This window comes from Phascolarctos cinereus, unplaced genomic scaffold (assembly GCF_003287225.1).
Source record: "Phascolarctos cinereus isolate Bilbo 61053 unplaced genomic scaffold, phaCin_HiC Scaffold_4;HRSCAF=312, whole genome shotgun sequence".
NCBI lineage: Eukaryota > Metazoa > Chordata > Mammalia > Diprotodontia > Phascolarctidae > Phascolarctos > Phascolarctos cinereus.
The window spans coordinates 268,483,302-268,499,078 of record NW_027555847.1 but is presented as its reverse complement, the minus strand read 5'-3'; the positions used below and the strand labels follow the sequence as shown (position 1 = coordinate 268,499,078).

Genomic DNA, 15,777 nt, shown 5'->3' with positions numbered 1-15,777 from the left:
TTATAGCTCTAAATCTTATCTGTTCTTTGAGGAAATGATAGGACTTGGTGACTGGTGAGATATAAGGAATAAGGGAAGCTTGCTGAATAGAAGAGTGATGAGACTTTTAATAGGTATACAGAAGTAAGGATAGGGAATGGTTTAAGGTTAAAATATTGAGAGTTTGGGGGGTTTTGTTTTTTTTAGATCTGTTGAGTGTGAGATAAAAATGGAACATGCATTTGTAATGTGGGTAGTTGGTGATGCAGCATATAGTTAAGGGGAAAGGTGAAGTTTAGAAGTATTGATGTGGAAATTATATATATTGTAATGTGTCCCATCCATTAACTTACACAGTCCTCATATAACAACTTCGAGAAATGTAGGTAGTAGCACACATCATCCCCATTTTACTGAAAATAAACTGAGGCTTTAAGAAGTTAAATTATTTACCCACAGTCACCCAACTAGTGAGTCTCGTGCTAGGAAAGCAGCTATAATAGGGTAAAAAGAAAAAAAAAGAGGGCCCAAGACTGAGCCTTGGGTGATGCCTACACTAAGGAAAAAATTGCCAATAATGGAAAAATATTTCCTTTTGAGCCTTTTTCCCATGTTCCCCACCTTCAGTGAAAGCTCCTCAGTGTCAATCACCACTAAAAATCACAACATGTAGGGCAAAGCAGAAAGACTAGTTTGTTACATGTACTGTTGGCCTGTCTGTCATCTTGACTTTTGTCCTGCCACTGGACTTCAGTGACTCAAGAAGAGGGAATGAGACTGACAACTTGGCATAGCTCTGCCTCGCTTAAATTCAGTTCACTCGAAAGTCAAGACATCGCCTGTGACATAGTATGTCTGCGGTCACTTACTGTTATACTATAGCATCTCTGTGTGTGTCCTGTGATCATTTAATAAGCTACATACGGGAAAAATTGCAAACAGCCACCAGTGTTCTGTGTTTGCATGTAACCTTGTTTTGGAAAAATATTATGAGTCAGTTTTTACTACATGAAATGTTCTAATTCTTGTCTCTTGTAGTTGTCCATTCATTTGCTGAAGCCAAATCAGAAGATGAAATAAACTGTCAACTTTTCCCGGAGTCCATTCTCCCTATGAATTCAAAGTATGACACCACCTTGGAAGAATCTATAGAGCAACTAAAGGAAGGCCTAGAAAGTGGGACCGTACTTATGCAGTTCGAGGTAAGAGATACCCAATGCTGTATTTGACAGAATTAATCATTAGCCTCAAGCCAGTCAGTTCTGCCTTGCCTGTCAGAACCACATGCTTGCTACTAAACTGACAATAACAGTCATAAGTAGAGGGTTTTTTTTCCTCTGTGCATAGAACACCAAACAAGCCATTTGTTGGGGGTCAGGGACATATAGTGGGGGGTCTTTACAGCTCTACCAGTCCATGATTTCTGTGCCCAAGCCTGTTTGTTCTTAGGATGTCACAGTAGACCTTAAGCCTAAAATAGATTAGGGTGCAGGCCTCAAGAAATTGATTTAAGCACCTTTTTGTCTTCATGTTTTCTTATAGTTGGGTAGTCAGAAAAAATGCATCAGGGGTTGGGGAGGAAGGACTTTCAGAGAATTCAGATGTTGAAAAAGATGCTTAAGAAGGCAGTATTATAAGAATAACTGGCATTTAGATAGCATTTTAAAGTTTGCAGTACTTTTAACCTATTTTATACCAGTTGAGCTTCACAGTTCCCTTGTGAGGTAAGGGACTGTAGGCATTATCACATACATTTTTACATTTAAGTCAATTTGGAGGACTTAATATCACCTATGTGGTGTCTGCAACATTATGGAAAAGTTAAACAAGTAGAAGAAGAGCCCTCATTTTGTTTGTCAAGGGTTAAGTTCGGGTTAAGCATTTATTAAGCACCAACAACGTGCCAGGCGCTGCACTAAGCCCTGGAGACCCGGGGAAACGCACAAATGGTCCCTGTTCCCCAAAGAGCTCACAGTCTAATTGAAGAGATGAGATATAAACAGCCAAACACAAACAAGATACATACACAATAAATTGGAAATTATTCTAGAGGGAAGGCGCTTTGCATTAAAGGAAATTGAGAATTGCTTCTCATAGAGGGGAGGATTTTAGCTGAGGCTTGAAGGAACCCACGTGGTGCAGACGAGGAGGGGGAGAATTCCAGCTGTGGGGATGGCCAGAGAAAATGCCCAGAATCCCAAAAGGGAGTGTCTTGTGCAAGGAAGAGGAAAGAGGCTGGTGTCACTGGATGGAAGAGTACATGGAGGTGCAGAGGAAACTGAGGCTTATAGAGAAGTGACCTGCCCAAGGTCACACAGTTAGTTGTGACAAAGCTAAGACTAGAATACAGCCATTAGCAATACTTCATGGAGTTATGGAAGCTTGGCCAACCTGTTTAAACAGGCTGTTGATTGTCAGTGGGAAATAAATGAACATAAGGATATTGGCTCTATTACTGTTTCCTAGAAATGTTGAATGCAGAATGGGAAACCCTAAAGAGCCTAGAAACTGTCTCAGCCAGACAAAATGTCATTGCCAAGTGGAAAGACATGACAGCCAAGAGTAACACTGACTTACAGAGGGGGATGGCAAAAACTGCCCCAGATAATCTTCCTAATGCATGGGTTTTGAACATGTCACTCTTTTGTTCAAAAGCATCCAGGGGCTAAAAGTATGCACATTTTTGCCAGGCTAAGGATAGCCTTCATCAGTCTGCTTCCTGCTGACCCTTCTGGCCTTATTTACCATTGTTTCCTTTCCCACAGCCCTTGTCCGGCTAAACTGGGCTATTAGCTATTTCCCAAGCCCACCATGCTCCCACCTGCCTCAGGACATTTGTTTGTTCAGGCCATCACCCATCCTGGAATAGGCTCTTTTCATTTCTCCCTTTCTTTCTCCGCTCAGCTTCCTCTTCCTCCATTAAGCCTTCTCTGATACCCACAGCTAAGAGTGCTTTCTCTCTACTCAAATTTTCCAAGAGAACTTTGTCTGAATCTCTTCTGAAGGCTAAAAAGGGCAGCAAAGGCATGGGGAGTTCCCCCAGGTGGCTGTGAATGTGGGTGACTTGACTGAAGCAAGAAGAACTAGGGTTCCTGGGGGGTCATGGAGAGGAGGACAGTAATAGGCACACCTTTGAAAGGTGTGGCAGGGATGTCACCTACATCACAGATCTCTGGGGATTCCTGAAATCTACAAGGAACTAGGACAGTTGTTTTATCCTGTGCTTTTCTACGTTGACCCTGCCCCACATAGATCATTCTTTGGTACCTAAACACTTTGAAGGAATTGAAGAAACAATTCACTACGGCCCTGATATCAGTCAGCCCAAATGCTACAAAAGCTCTCTGTTGTGGAGATGATATTTCTTACATATCATTACTTGTTGGTGTAAAGTGCTTTGGTCCTATGTGAACCCAGGTCTTCTTTAGTTGAAGGGTAGCCCATTCTCCTACACTGCCTCCCATTTTATGGATGAGGAAACTGAGGCTTAGGGAAGTCAAGGGAATCCTCCATGTTCACACAGCTATTAAGTGTCAGAGACAGGATTTAAGGCCACGTCTTCCTGACACTAAGCTCAACCACTCATCCACAATGGCCTGCTACCTCTAATCATCTGCTTGGGAAAATGACATGTGATGAAATGTGTGCATGGTCTGGTCAGGGTCAGTAGACCCTGTAGCCCACAGGCCAGATCCAATCTGCCGCCTGTACTTACACAACCCACAAGATAAGAATGATTTTTACACTTTTAAATAAAGTATTTATAATAAAATCTAGATTATAGCATGCAGACGTATTGGCAGCTTGTTGAATTAATTGATCAGTGTGTGTTTTGGATAATAACCATCCATATTTGTATATTGGCGATATGTTACTGTTCATGTTTTATCATGAAACTGCAGATGGATAGTAAGCCGGGCCCAGAATTGATCCCAGGAGTACATCTGAGCAGGAGTACATTGGAGAAGCGGTTCAGTGCTTCACATAATCCCAAACTGCCCGCTGTTGCAAGAGAATGCTTTGTTCACAGTAACATTCTCCAAGATGATATATTTTGATAAACCAGATTAATACCAGGGTCTCAGAACTGAAATTCAAAATAACCCATAGGGCATTGGGGTGATGAAGGTTGTGCAGATAAGAGGTGCAGAGTGTTCCCAACAGCTCAGACAGAAGTGAGGTATAGAAGAGGACGTGCATTCATAACTGATGACGGTAGCCCAGTTGGTTTGTTGGTACTCTCAGGATATTCAGAGAACAAGAGGAGGTCGCTAGAGTGCTAGTGAAGGCTTTATGTGAAAATATGAATAAAAATTACGGGAGACGGATGATAGAGCTCTAGAGTTGCCAGGAGCTAACCCCTTCATTTTACAGATGAGGAAACTGGTCACCAAAAACTGCCACCTGATTATCTCACCAAAAAAACCAACTCTAGCCTCAGACAGTTACTAGCTGTGTGACCCTGGGCAAGTCACTTAACCCTCTATTGCCTCCCTCCTTACCACCCCCCCAAAATAGAATTCTTCCCATTTTAAATTTGAGATCTATCTCTTGAATTTATCTTCTTCTAGATGCCCCCCCCCCTGGAGCAATAGTGCAGTTAATTACAGGATTCATACATAAGGCTAAAGAATCAACTGCATTACTGTCAAGGCTGGGTCCAACATCTGATTGATAGTGATGTTGCTATGAGATGGTCTTTATACATTGGCGTCAAACTCAAATAAAAATGGGGACCACTAAGCAATCCAGAAGGATACCTGCAGACTATATGTTGACTTAAAAAACTACATATTAACATTATCTATGTTTTATTGTATTTTTGTTTATTTTGTGAAATATTTCTCAGTTATATTTTAATCTGGTTTGTGGGGAAAGGGAAATATTGCAGGGCCTACATATTTGACACCCTGGTCTTATAGATAAGAAACTGGTAGTTTGTACCTACGTTGACTGCTCTATTCCTAAGCTAATGCTTGTACTCTTTTTAAAAACAACCTTTGCATTGATGTAAGAGGCAGGATGGTGTTGTGGGTAGAGATCTGGCCTTGGAGCTGCATTCAAATCCTGCCTCTAACATACACCTGGGCAAATTGCTTAATTATTCAGTGCCCAGATATGATGTGCAGATTATAGATTGCAGAGAAGGTGCCAACATATATGGGTAGAGGGAGGTTTCCTCACTTGTGCCAACACCCACAAATCATAGGTCCAGCCCTATCTCTGTTCCTTACATCAAAACAGTTTTTGTTGAACTTGGCAAAAAAAGGTCATTTTAGAACTTTAGATGATTCCTGGAGTTTAACTCTAACACAGATTTGAAGCAGCTGGTCAGCCCTGGCTGGCAACAGGAACAGGGAAGAGGAAAGTTGCAAGATGGGACTTTCAAATTGCAGTTGTTTTCAGTTGCATCCAAATCTTCATGGCCCTACTTGGGGTTTTCTTGGCAAAGACACTGGAGTAGTTTGCCATTTCCATCTCCAGGTCATTTTACAGATGAGGAAATGGAGGCAAATAGGGTGAAGTGACTTTCCCAAAGTCACACAGTTAGTAAGTATCCAAAGTCAGCTTTGAATTCAGAAAGAAGAATTGTCCAAACTCCAGGACCAGCAGTCTATCCAGTATTCCACCTAGCTTCCCCTCAAATTCGGTAGTTTTAGCATTTGTTGGAAGGCAAGGGAAATTATTATTTCATAGAGTGAATTTGGAACTAAATTTATTAATTCCTTAAGGACAGAATTCTGTTTGGTGAATTTTTTAGGCAAGTATTTTGTATATTTTAAAATTTAGCAACTTTTAACTCTTTATCAGGTCATGTTTATGTAGCATTTTGCAGTCTATAGAGCACTTTCGTCCCCAGTGAGGCAGTCTGTACAAAGATTTTTGACTCCCATTTTACAGATGAGGAAACTGAGGTTCAAAAAGATTAAGTGTGTCAAAGCTGGGTGAGAGGAGCACGGGCTGGTGCAGCCCTCGGGCAGTGGTAGTGGCTGTTTCAGGAGCTCTTGGCCCATAGACGGAGGGGGTATTGAGTAGTTGACTAGAGGGGGATTGCAAGGATCTGTTTGCTGGCACTGAGGCAGGATTCTCTTGCTTTGCTTGTCCTTGGCTCTGAGTCGACAGTCTGGGTGGTGGTCCTGGGGCAAGGAGGAGCACTGACATGGCAGAGCTTGTGGTGGTGATGAAGAAGGAATCCTCCTCACAGTTCCAAGGCAAAAGAGAGTGCTTGTGGTCATTCATAGACCAGAGCACAGGCCAGGAAAGGAGGAAACCCTTCTCCTTTGATCATACCACCTTGGAAGAACTGAAAATTTACAAATTTCTCTGAAAACAGCTGCACAAAACCCCAGAAGCTTGGGGTAGTATACCCTCCACACTGGAAGCAGAGCCCTACCTCAACAAAGAGTTAAAAAGTCAAGCAATTGGCTGGGAACATGAGCAAACAGCAGAAAAAAATTCAGACTATAGAATCTTACTTTGGTGACAAAGAAGATCAAAACATATAACCAGAAGAAGACAACAAAATCAAAGTTCCTACATCCAAAACCTCCAAGAAAAATATGAATTGGCCATGAAAGAACTCAGAAAAGATTTTGAGAAGCAAATAAGAGAAGTAGAGGAAAAATTGGGAAGAGAAATGAGAGTGATGCAAGAAAATCATGAAAAATGAGTCAACGGCTTGCTAAAGGAGACCCAAAAAAAATACTGAAGAAAATAACACCTTAAAAAATAGCCTAATCCAAATGGCAAAAGAGGTCTAAAAAGCCAATGAGAAGAATAATGCCTTAAAAAGCAAAATTGGCCAAATGGAGAAGGAGGTCCAAAAGCTCACTGAAGAGAATAATTCCTTAAAAATTAGAATGGAGTAAATGAAAGCTAACGACTTTATGAGAAATCAAGAAATTATTTTTAAAAAAACAAAAGGATGAACAAATAGATGACAGTGTGAAATCTCATTGGAAAAACAACTGACCTGGAAAATACATCCAGGAGAGAGAACTTAAAAATTATTGGACTACCTGAAAGCCGTGATCAAAAAAAGATCCTAGACATCATCTTTCAAGAAATTGTCAAGGAAAACTGCCCTGATATTCTAGAACCAGAGGGTAAACTAGAAATTGAAAGAATCCACCAATCACCTCCTGAAGGGGAGATCCCCAAAGGAAAACTCCTAGGAATATTATAGCCAAAATCCAGTGTTCCCAGGTCAAAGAAAAAAATATTGCAAGCAGCCAGGAAGAAACAATTCAAGTATTGTGGAAACACAATCAGGATAACACAAGATTTAGCAGCTTCTACATTAAGGGATCAGAGGGCTTGGAATACAATATTCCGGAGGTTAAAGGAGATAAGATTACAACCAAGAATCACCTACCCAGCAAAATTGAGTATAATCTTTCAGGGGACAAAATTGATATTCAATGAAATAGATGACTTTCAAGCATTCTTGATGAAAAGACCAGAACTGAATAGAAAATTTGACTTTCAAATACAAGACTCAAGAGAAGCATGAAAAGATAAACAGGAAAGATGAACCATAAGGGACTTATTATAAGTTGAACTGTTTATATTTCTATATGAAAAGATGATATTTGTAACTCATGAGACCTTTGTCGGTATTTGGAGGGAATATATACATACATACATATATATATATATATATATATATATATATATATATATATATATATATATATATATATATATATATATATATATATATATAATATATATTGTGTGTATGTTTGTATACATATGCACACATATATATAGACAGAGGGCACAGAGTAAGTTGAATATGAAGGGATGATATCTAAAAAATAAAATTAAAGGGTGAGAGAGGATTGTACTGGGAGGAGAAAAGAAAAAGTAGAATGGGGGGAATTATCTGTCATAAAAAAGGCAAGAAAAAGCTTTTACAGTGGAGAGCAAGAGGGGGGAGGTGAGAGGAAATGAGTGAGTCTTATTCTCATCAGATTTGACTTAAGGAGGGAATAACATACACAGTCACTTGGGTATGAAAATCTATCTTACCATACAGGAAAATAAGGAGGAAGGGGATGGGGGGGGTGGAATGATGAAGGGAGAGTAGATTGGGAGAAAGGGGTAATCAGAAGCAAGCACTTGAGGAAGGATAAGATCAAGGGAGAGAATAGAGTAAATGGGGGGTGGGGAGTTGGGATAGAGTGGAGGGAAATATAGTTAATCTTTCACAACATGACTATTAATGGGAGTGTTTTGCATGACTACACATGTATAACCTATATCAAGTTGCTTGTCTTCTCAATGAGAGTGAGTGAGGAAGGAAGAAGGGAGAGAATTTGGAACTCTGTTTTAAAAACGAATGTTTTTAAATTGTTTTCACATGCAACTGGGCTTTTTACATGCAACTGGGAAATGAGATATACAGGCAATGGGGTATAGAAATCTATCCTGCCCTACAGGAAAATAGAAGGGGGCGGGAATAAGGAAGGGGGAAGTTAATAAAAGAGAGGGCAGATTGGGGGAGAGGAGAGGGGAAAAATTGGAATTCAAAATCTTGTGGAAGTGAATATTAAAAACTTTTTAAAATAATTAATTTAAAAAGGTTAAATAATCTGCCTAACATTACAAAAAGTGGTAGAATTGCAAATTGAATTAGAATCTTCCAACTCCAACCAAATTCGGCACTCTTTCCACTTTACCACCATCCCTGTGGTAAAGGACGCTGAAGCACAGCTTCCATTTTTCATGCTGGTTTCATTCCTGTCAGGTTAGCTTTGGAGTGTAGGAGAAGATGGTTGATGAAAGATTTAAACAAAAAAAAAGAAACCCAACTAAGAGTGGGTAGTCTTGTTATTTGTGAGACTGATTCATAAGTTATTAAGATACACCAAAGGTCATATGAATCACAGATATTCACTCTTACCTCAAAACAATCCATTCTTAATCAATCTATAGAAACCATTTCCCGAGTGTAGGATCTTTGAGCCTTTTCCTCTTTTATGTTTCCTTTACTTGGTCCTTTGTCACAACTCAGTTCAGCAAATACTAGGTGCTTATTCTGTAAATGGCACTGTAGAGTCCCCCATTTTCTAGGCGTTTACATTCTACTAGGAGAATACAATGTATCCCCCAATACATAAATATAAAACCATTTGAGGAGCTTGAGAGGGCACATAAAACAAGAGGAAGCAGGAAGGACTTCATGTAATGCAATTCAATATATATTAAGAGCCTGCTGTGTGCCAGGCACTGTGCTAAGTGCTGGGGATATAAAAAGAGGCAAGAAGACAGTCCCTGCCCTCAAGGAGCTTATGGTCTAGTAGGGGAGACAATGTGTAAACAAATATATACAAAACAAGCTATATGCGGAATCAATAGGAAATGATTAAAATAAGGGAGGTACTAGAATTAAGAGGTATTGGGGAAGGCTTCCTGTGGAAGATGGGATTTAAAGAAAGTCCAGGAGGCGCAGCTAGGTGGAGTGGATAGAGCACTGGCCCTGGAGTCTGGAGGATGACCTGAATTCAAATCCAGCCTCACACATATAACACTCACTAGCTGTGTGACCCTGGGCAAGTCACTTAACACCATTACCTAGGCAAAAAGAAAGAGAGAAAGAAAGGAAGGAAGGAAGGAAAAGAAAAGAAAGGAAGTCAGTCAAGGAAGGTAGAGAGGAGGAAGAGTGTTCCTCTCCCTGGATGACAGCCAGAGAACATGCCCAGAACCAAGACATGGAGTGTCTTCTTTGTGCCACAGTCAGGAGTCCAGAGTCACTGGATCAAAGAGTACATGTTAGGGGGAAAGTTGTAAGAAAACTGGAAAGGTTGTTATTGTTGGGTTGTTCAGTTGTGTTCAACTCTTTGTGACCCCATTTGGAGTTTTCTTGACAAAGATACTGGAGTGGTTTGCCATTTCCTTCTCCAGCTCATTTTACAGATGAGGAGACTGAGACAATGAAGGTTAAATGACTTGTCCAGGGTCACGCAGCTGGTAAATGTCTGAGGCCAGATTTGAACTCAGGAAGATGAGTCTTCCTGTCTCCAGGCAATGTTCTAGTGACTGAACCACCTACCTGCTTTTGAAATATATTGAAACGTAATTATCAGACTATTTAAAAAAAAAACAACTAAATTCATTGATCCCAGGTTAAGATGATAAAATAATTAAGGCAGATGTTTGGCCAGCTGCCTAATTATCAATTTGTTTTTACTCTGTAAATTCCATTTCTGTTTTTCCCCCACAACTTAATTCAGCAAATTCCCCATTTTCAAGGAGTTTACATTTATTCTGAGAAGGCAGCATGTCCCCAAATGAACAGATACAAAATAATTTGAGGGGATTAAGAGGGTACTTATAGCCAGAGGAAATAGGAAGGCCATACCTGAACTGGACCTAGATGGAAGTGAAAACTTTTAGTTTCATGTGGAGCACAGAAGCAAAAGGAGGAACGAATGCCCAGTTCTGGGAACGAATAGTAGATCAGTGTGACTAGAATAAAGAATGCGTGGAGGAGAGTAATATGAAACGTGCCTGGAAACATGGGTGGCAACAAGATTGTGCAAGACTTTAAATGTCTAAGGATTTTGTATCTATTCTAGAGGTAATAAGGACCTACTGGAGATTTTTCAGCAGTTGAAGGACATGGTGAAGGCCTGTGTTTCCACATTTTGATTTGGCAGCGGTATGAAGGATGAATAGGAGAGAGAAAAGACTGGAAGAGGAGAAACCAATTAGCAAGCCACTGCCATAGTCCTTGCCATAGTCCAAGCAAGAGACGATGAAGGCTTGAACTAGGGTTGTGGCCTGTGTGGATGAAGAGAAGGGCATTAGTGGGAGAAATATTATTCAGGTAGAATTGTCAGGAGTTGAAAATTGTTTAGATGTGGGAGGATAAGGTTGAGGATGAAGTCAAGAATGACTTTAGGTTGCAGATCTGAATGATGGGAAGAGCAGTGATGACCTTCAAGGAAATGAAGGAAAGAGTGGACTTAAGGGAGAAGATAAGAAGCAATATAAGGGGCAGCTAGGTAGCGCAGTGAATAGAGCACCAGCCCTGAAGTCAGGAGGACCTGCATTCAAATCTGGCCTCAGACCAAACACTTGACACTTACTAGCTGTGTGACCCTGGGCAAGTCACTTAACCCCAATTGCCTTTAAAAAAAAAAAAAGAAGCAGCAATGTAGCACAGTAGAAAGAGTGATAAATTTGGATTTAAGAGGACATGGATTTGATTCCCACCTTAGATACTTATTTATTAACTGTCTGATCTTAGACAAGTTACCTGATTTCTAACAATAATAATATAATGATAAGCCAACATTTATATAACAGTGTGTGCCAGGCACTGTGATAAGTGTTTTATAATTATGATCTCATTTGATCCTCGCAATAACCCTGGGAGGGGAGGCTTAATGATAATCATTTTACTGATGAGAAAACTTAGGTCAACAGGTTAAGTGACTTGCCCTGGGTCACATAGCTAGTGAGTGTGTAAGACCGCATTTAAACTTCGGTCTTCCTGACTCTAGGCCCAGCTCTCTGTCCGCTGCACTACCATATTTTCCTCATTTGCAAAATGAGAAGCTAGACTATGTGGCTACTGTAGTTCCTTCTGATTCTAATTCTGTTCTTCTGTGATCCTGTAATGAGTTCCATTTTGGAACCTGTCGAATTTGAGATGCCAGAGTAGTCCTCATATCTGGGCAGAGTTGTTTGGCAATCAGTTTAGTGATACGGACCTGAAGATGAAGAGAGGAGATCAGGGCTCAGTATATAGCTATGATAATTGATTCCATGAGAGCTGATAAAATTGGAGACAGAGGAATGGAGGGGAAGGGAGGGAGGGAGGGATGATTCAACAAAGATTATTGACAAAGATCACTCAAACAAAAGGATAAGGGAAAACAAGAAAGAGCAGTGTTACAAAATCCAAGGGATAAAAATGAGTATCCAGGAGAAGGAGATGGTCACCGTTATCTGCAGAAAGGTCAAGGAGAATCAGGATTAAGAAAGGGCCACAAATTTAACCTCAGAGAAAAGGGTTTCCATTGAGTGGTGAATTTGGAGGTCCGATGACAAGACTTTTAGAAATGAAACGGGAGCAGTTACAGCTCTTTCTGGGAGTTTGACTATGAAAACGGAAAGGAATATTTGACAGTCGTTCAGTAAGATGACCAGATCAGATAAAAGGTTTTACTTTGTTTTGTTTTAAATGGGAAAAACGTGGGTATGTTCTGTTATGACAGAGAGAGAGAAATTGAAGAGGAGTCTAGGGCGATGGGATGCCAAGCACACAAGTTGAGGGGCTGGCTTTGGCAAGGAGAAGGACCACACACATCTCCTTTTGAGACCAGAGCAAAGGAGGAAAGAATGGAGGTGACAGATGCTTTGAGGTATAGAGTAAGGCAGAAGAGGGAACTGTCAGTGGATAGCCTCTATTTTTTTGAGTAAAGTAGGAGGGAAGGTAGTCTTCCAAAAAAGGGAGCAGGGTTAGGGAAGAAGGGCTTCGTAGAAGGCTTGAGAATCATAAGACTGTAGATTTATACCTGAAAGGTACCTTAAAGTCCATCCTCTTCATTTTACAAATGAGGAAACTGAGTCACAGAGAGGTCAAGTGACTTGCCCAGGGTCACACAGTAACCCATTTCTCCTTGCCTCCAAGTTTAATGCCCTATTCTCTATACTATGCTGCCTCATTTGGAACCAGAACAGTCTTTGTATGGGGTGTTATATAGGACTAATCAGGAAAGAATAGCAGGATTACCATGCAGCAGTAAGGGCCTGAGCTTACAAATCAGTAATGGACCCCATTGGTGCAGTTGCATATTTTTTCCAAAAACATACAAGTAAGATCAAAGAATGTGGGTGGATAATACTGGGTCATACTTTTAATGTATACATGCTCTTTTTAATGGATTGCAGAGATCGTTTGACTAAAAATTAGCAGTGAAAGTATGATCATGTTAGGATTTTTAATTATGAATTCTTTATTGCATATTGGGACAGAAGTTTTGTCCCTGAGCATACAGAGCTGAGACTCTGAAAGAATTAAAAGTATTTATGCTATTGGCAAATAAATTTTTTTTTACTTCTTTGATAAACTGAAATATTTTTTCCTTCATTTCTGGACCTATCTATGCTTTAACATTTCCAGTCTGAATAATTATGTTTTTTCCCAATTTTCTGTTTTTTCTTCTTTTCTCTAGCATTTCTCAAATAACTGTCAGGCAGCTAGGATTTGCTGTATTTTGGAATGATTATTTTCTGTCAGTGACTCAAACTCATTCCTTTGCATTCTCTCTAAAAGATTTTCATATTGAGAAATCAGTGAATGGTAATGTCAGCTAGAATCATGGAATGTTTTATTGTACTTTTTTGATGATAAGCTTTAAAATTGACCATGTAATTGCTTTTGAACCTAAAACATGGATGCCTTGGGTAAGGAATCTTACCATAAAGTACTTGAATTTTGCATAACTTTTGGCAGATATTTGTTGAATAATCTTATGACTTCTCACTTTTACGTCATGTAGCAACTGTATAGAAAGAAGCCAGGTTTGCCCATCACATTTGCAAAACTGTCTCAAAATCTGGACAAAAATCGCTACAAAGATGTGCTGCCTTGTGAGTATCAAATGTCAGTGTTTGACTGCTTCAACCCTCTCCTTTTATTGTCCCCTCCCACACTATCTCTCACTATTGTTGGCAACTCATTTAACTCTTCTTAGCTTTAATTTTCTCCTATGTCAAAACTGTCTAAATTATGTCAAAATAGATAGATGACCATATGAGGTAGCCACTGTAAGTATCTATATGGGATGATCAAGTATGGGTGTGAAGTAGTCTTTAAAGCACTAAATAAATATGAGCCATTATTCCTAAGTGTGATATAGAGAAATTGATTTTTCTGGATAAGTGCATGTGAGTTTTATGAGTGTGGTATAGTGCTGTAATGTCAGACTCAAAGACACACACACACACACACACACACACACACACACACACACACACACACACACACACACACACACACACACACACACACACACACACACCCTCTCTGAATAACAACAGCTCTGAGCAAATCGGTCACTTCATCGCTTGGGGCCTCCATTCCCTTATCTATCAAATGATGAATTCTTTGGTCTCTGACAGTTCTAAATCATTTGATCTTATCCAGCCCAACATTATGTATTTAGTTCTTTCTATACAATGCCTATGGTCATTACCCAAGTGCCAGGCACAGAAGGGGTCAGCATGGAAAAATCTGGAAGTGGGAAGACTTGGTTTCCTGTTCTGCTCTGCAAGTAATTTGCTGTATGACTTAGGCAAGTTACTTCAGTTCTCAAGGCCTTAGATAATTGTCTCCTTTTTTAAAACAGAATTTCTGGTTTTCTCTCAACTATTGTGGGAGTATCTGCAAATACCACAGTCTTTGTACTGTTTGTTTCTATCTTTATACTGTAAGGATAGCCTTTATGCTACTAACAATCCTTTGGAGCAAAAAAGATAAAGATAGTTACAGATTGAACTGTTTTCTAATAAAATAAAAATTTTCTCTTTTTTATAGATGATACCACTCGGGTATTATTGCAGGGAAATGAAGATTATATTAATGCAAGTTATGTGAATGTAAGTCAAATCTATATCTTTTTTAAAAAAAGAATACTTATAACAGCATTTCTCTTAAGTGTTTTCTTATACTATCAATTGTAATTATATGTTTCGTCTTAAAATGATGGAAAAAAGCTACCACATCTGTTTGATACACAGTAATCTAAGTTCTCATACTGGCTCTTTCACTTTTTATCTGTGTAGCTTTGGACAAGATATACCACTTCTCTCAAGCTTTTTTGTTTCTCCATCTAAAATATAAGGGGTTGAACTAGTGGAGCTCTAAAGTCCATTAAGTTTTTTGTTTTTAATATTCTATTTTTTCCCAATTGCATGCAAAAACAGTTTTTAACTTTCTTTTTTTTAAATTTTGAGTTCCAAATTCTCTTCCTCCTTGCTCCCCTTCCTGAGATGATAAATAATTTAATGTAGGTTATACATGTGCAGTCATGCAAAACATTTTCATATTAGTCATGTTGTGAAAGAGAACACAAACCAAAATACATACAAATACAGACAGACAGACACACACACACAATAAAGTGAAAAGTAGTATGCTTCAATCTGCTTTCAGACTCCATTACTATTTTTCTCTGGAGGTAGATAGCATTTTTCATGAGTTCTTTAGGATTGTCTTAGATCTTTGTATTACTGAAAATAGCTAAGTTGTTTACAGTGGATCCTCATATACAGTATTGCTGTTCTCCTGGTTCTGTTCACTTGGCTCTGCATCAGTTCATGTAAGTCCTTCCAGGTTTTTCTGAAATTATCCTGCTTGTCATTTCTTATAGCCCAGTAGTATCCCATCACAATCATGTACCAGAACTTGTTCAGCTGTTCCCCAGTTGATGGGCATCCCTTCAATTTCCAGTTCTTTCACCACCACTAAAGGAGCTGCTATAAATATTTTTGTACAAATAGGTCCTTTTCTCTTTCTTGAAAAATCTCTTTGGAATACAGATCTAGTATTGGTATGCACAGTGTTATAGGCCTTTGGGCATAGTTCCAAATTGCTCTCCAGAATAGTTGGATCAGTTTATAACTTCACCAACAAGCATCCCATTTTTCTGACATCCCTTCCAACATTTATCATTTCTCTTTTCTGCCATATTAGCCAATCTGATAGGTGTCAGATGGTAACTCAGAATTATTTTAATTTGCATATCTCTAATTGATAGTGATTTAGAGCATTTTTTCATA

At 39.3% G+C, this 15,777-nt stretch overlaps 1 protein-coding gene across 5 annotated transcripts in view; it reads left to right on the top strand.

The window, feature by feature from the left end:
* PTPN3 (protein tyrosine phosphatase non-receptor type 3) overlaps nt 1-15,777 on the top strand; it is a 288,986-nt gene that overhangs the window by 250,231 nt on the left and 22,978 nt on the right. For all 5 annotated transcript variants that reach the window (XM_021004563.2, XM_021004569.2, XM_021004570.2 and 2 more), the window contains exons 19-21: nt 1,018-1,181; nt 13,497-13,587; nt 14,534-14,595. In XM_021004563.2, coding sequence (XP_020860222.1) covers nt 1,018-1,181; nt 13,497-13,587; nt 14,534-14,595 — 317 coding nt within the window. The remainder of the gene's footprint in view (nt 1-1,017; nt 1,182-13,496; nt 13,588-14,533; nt 14,596-15,777) is intronic.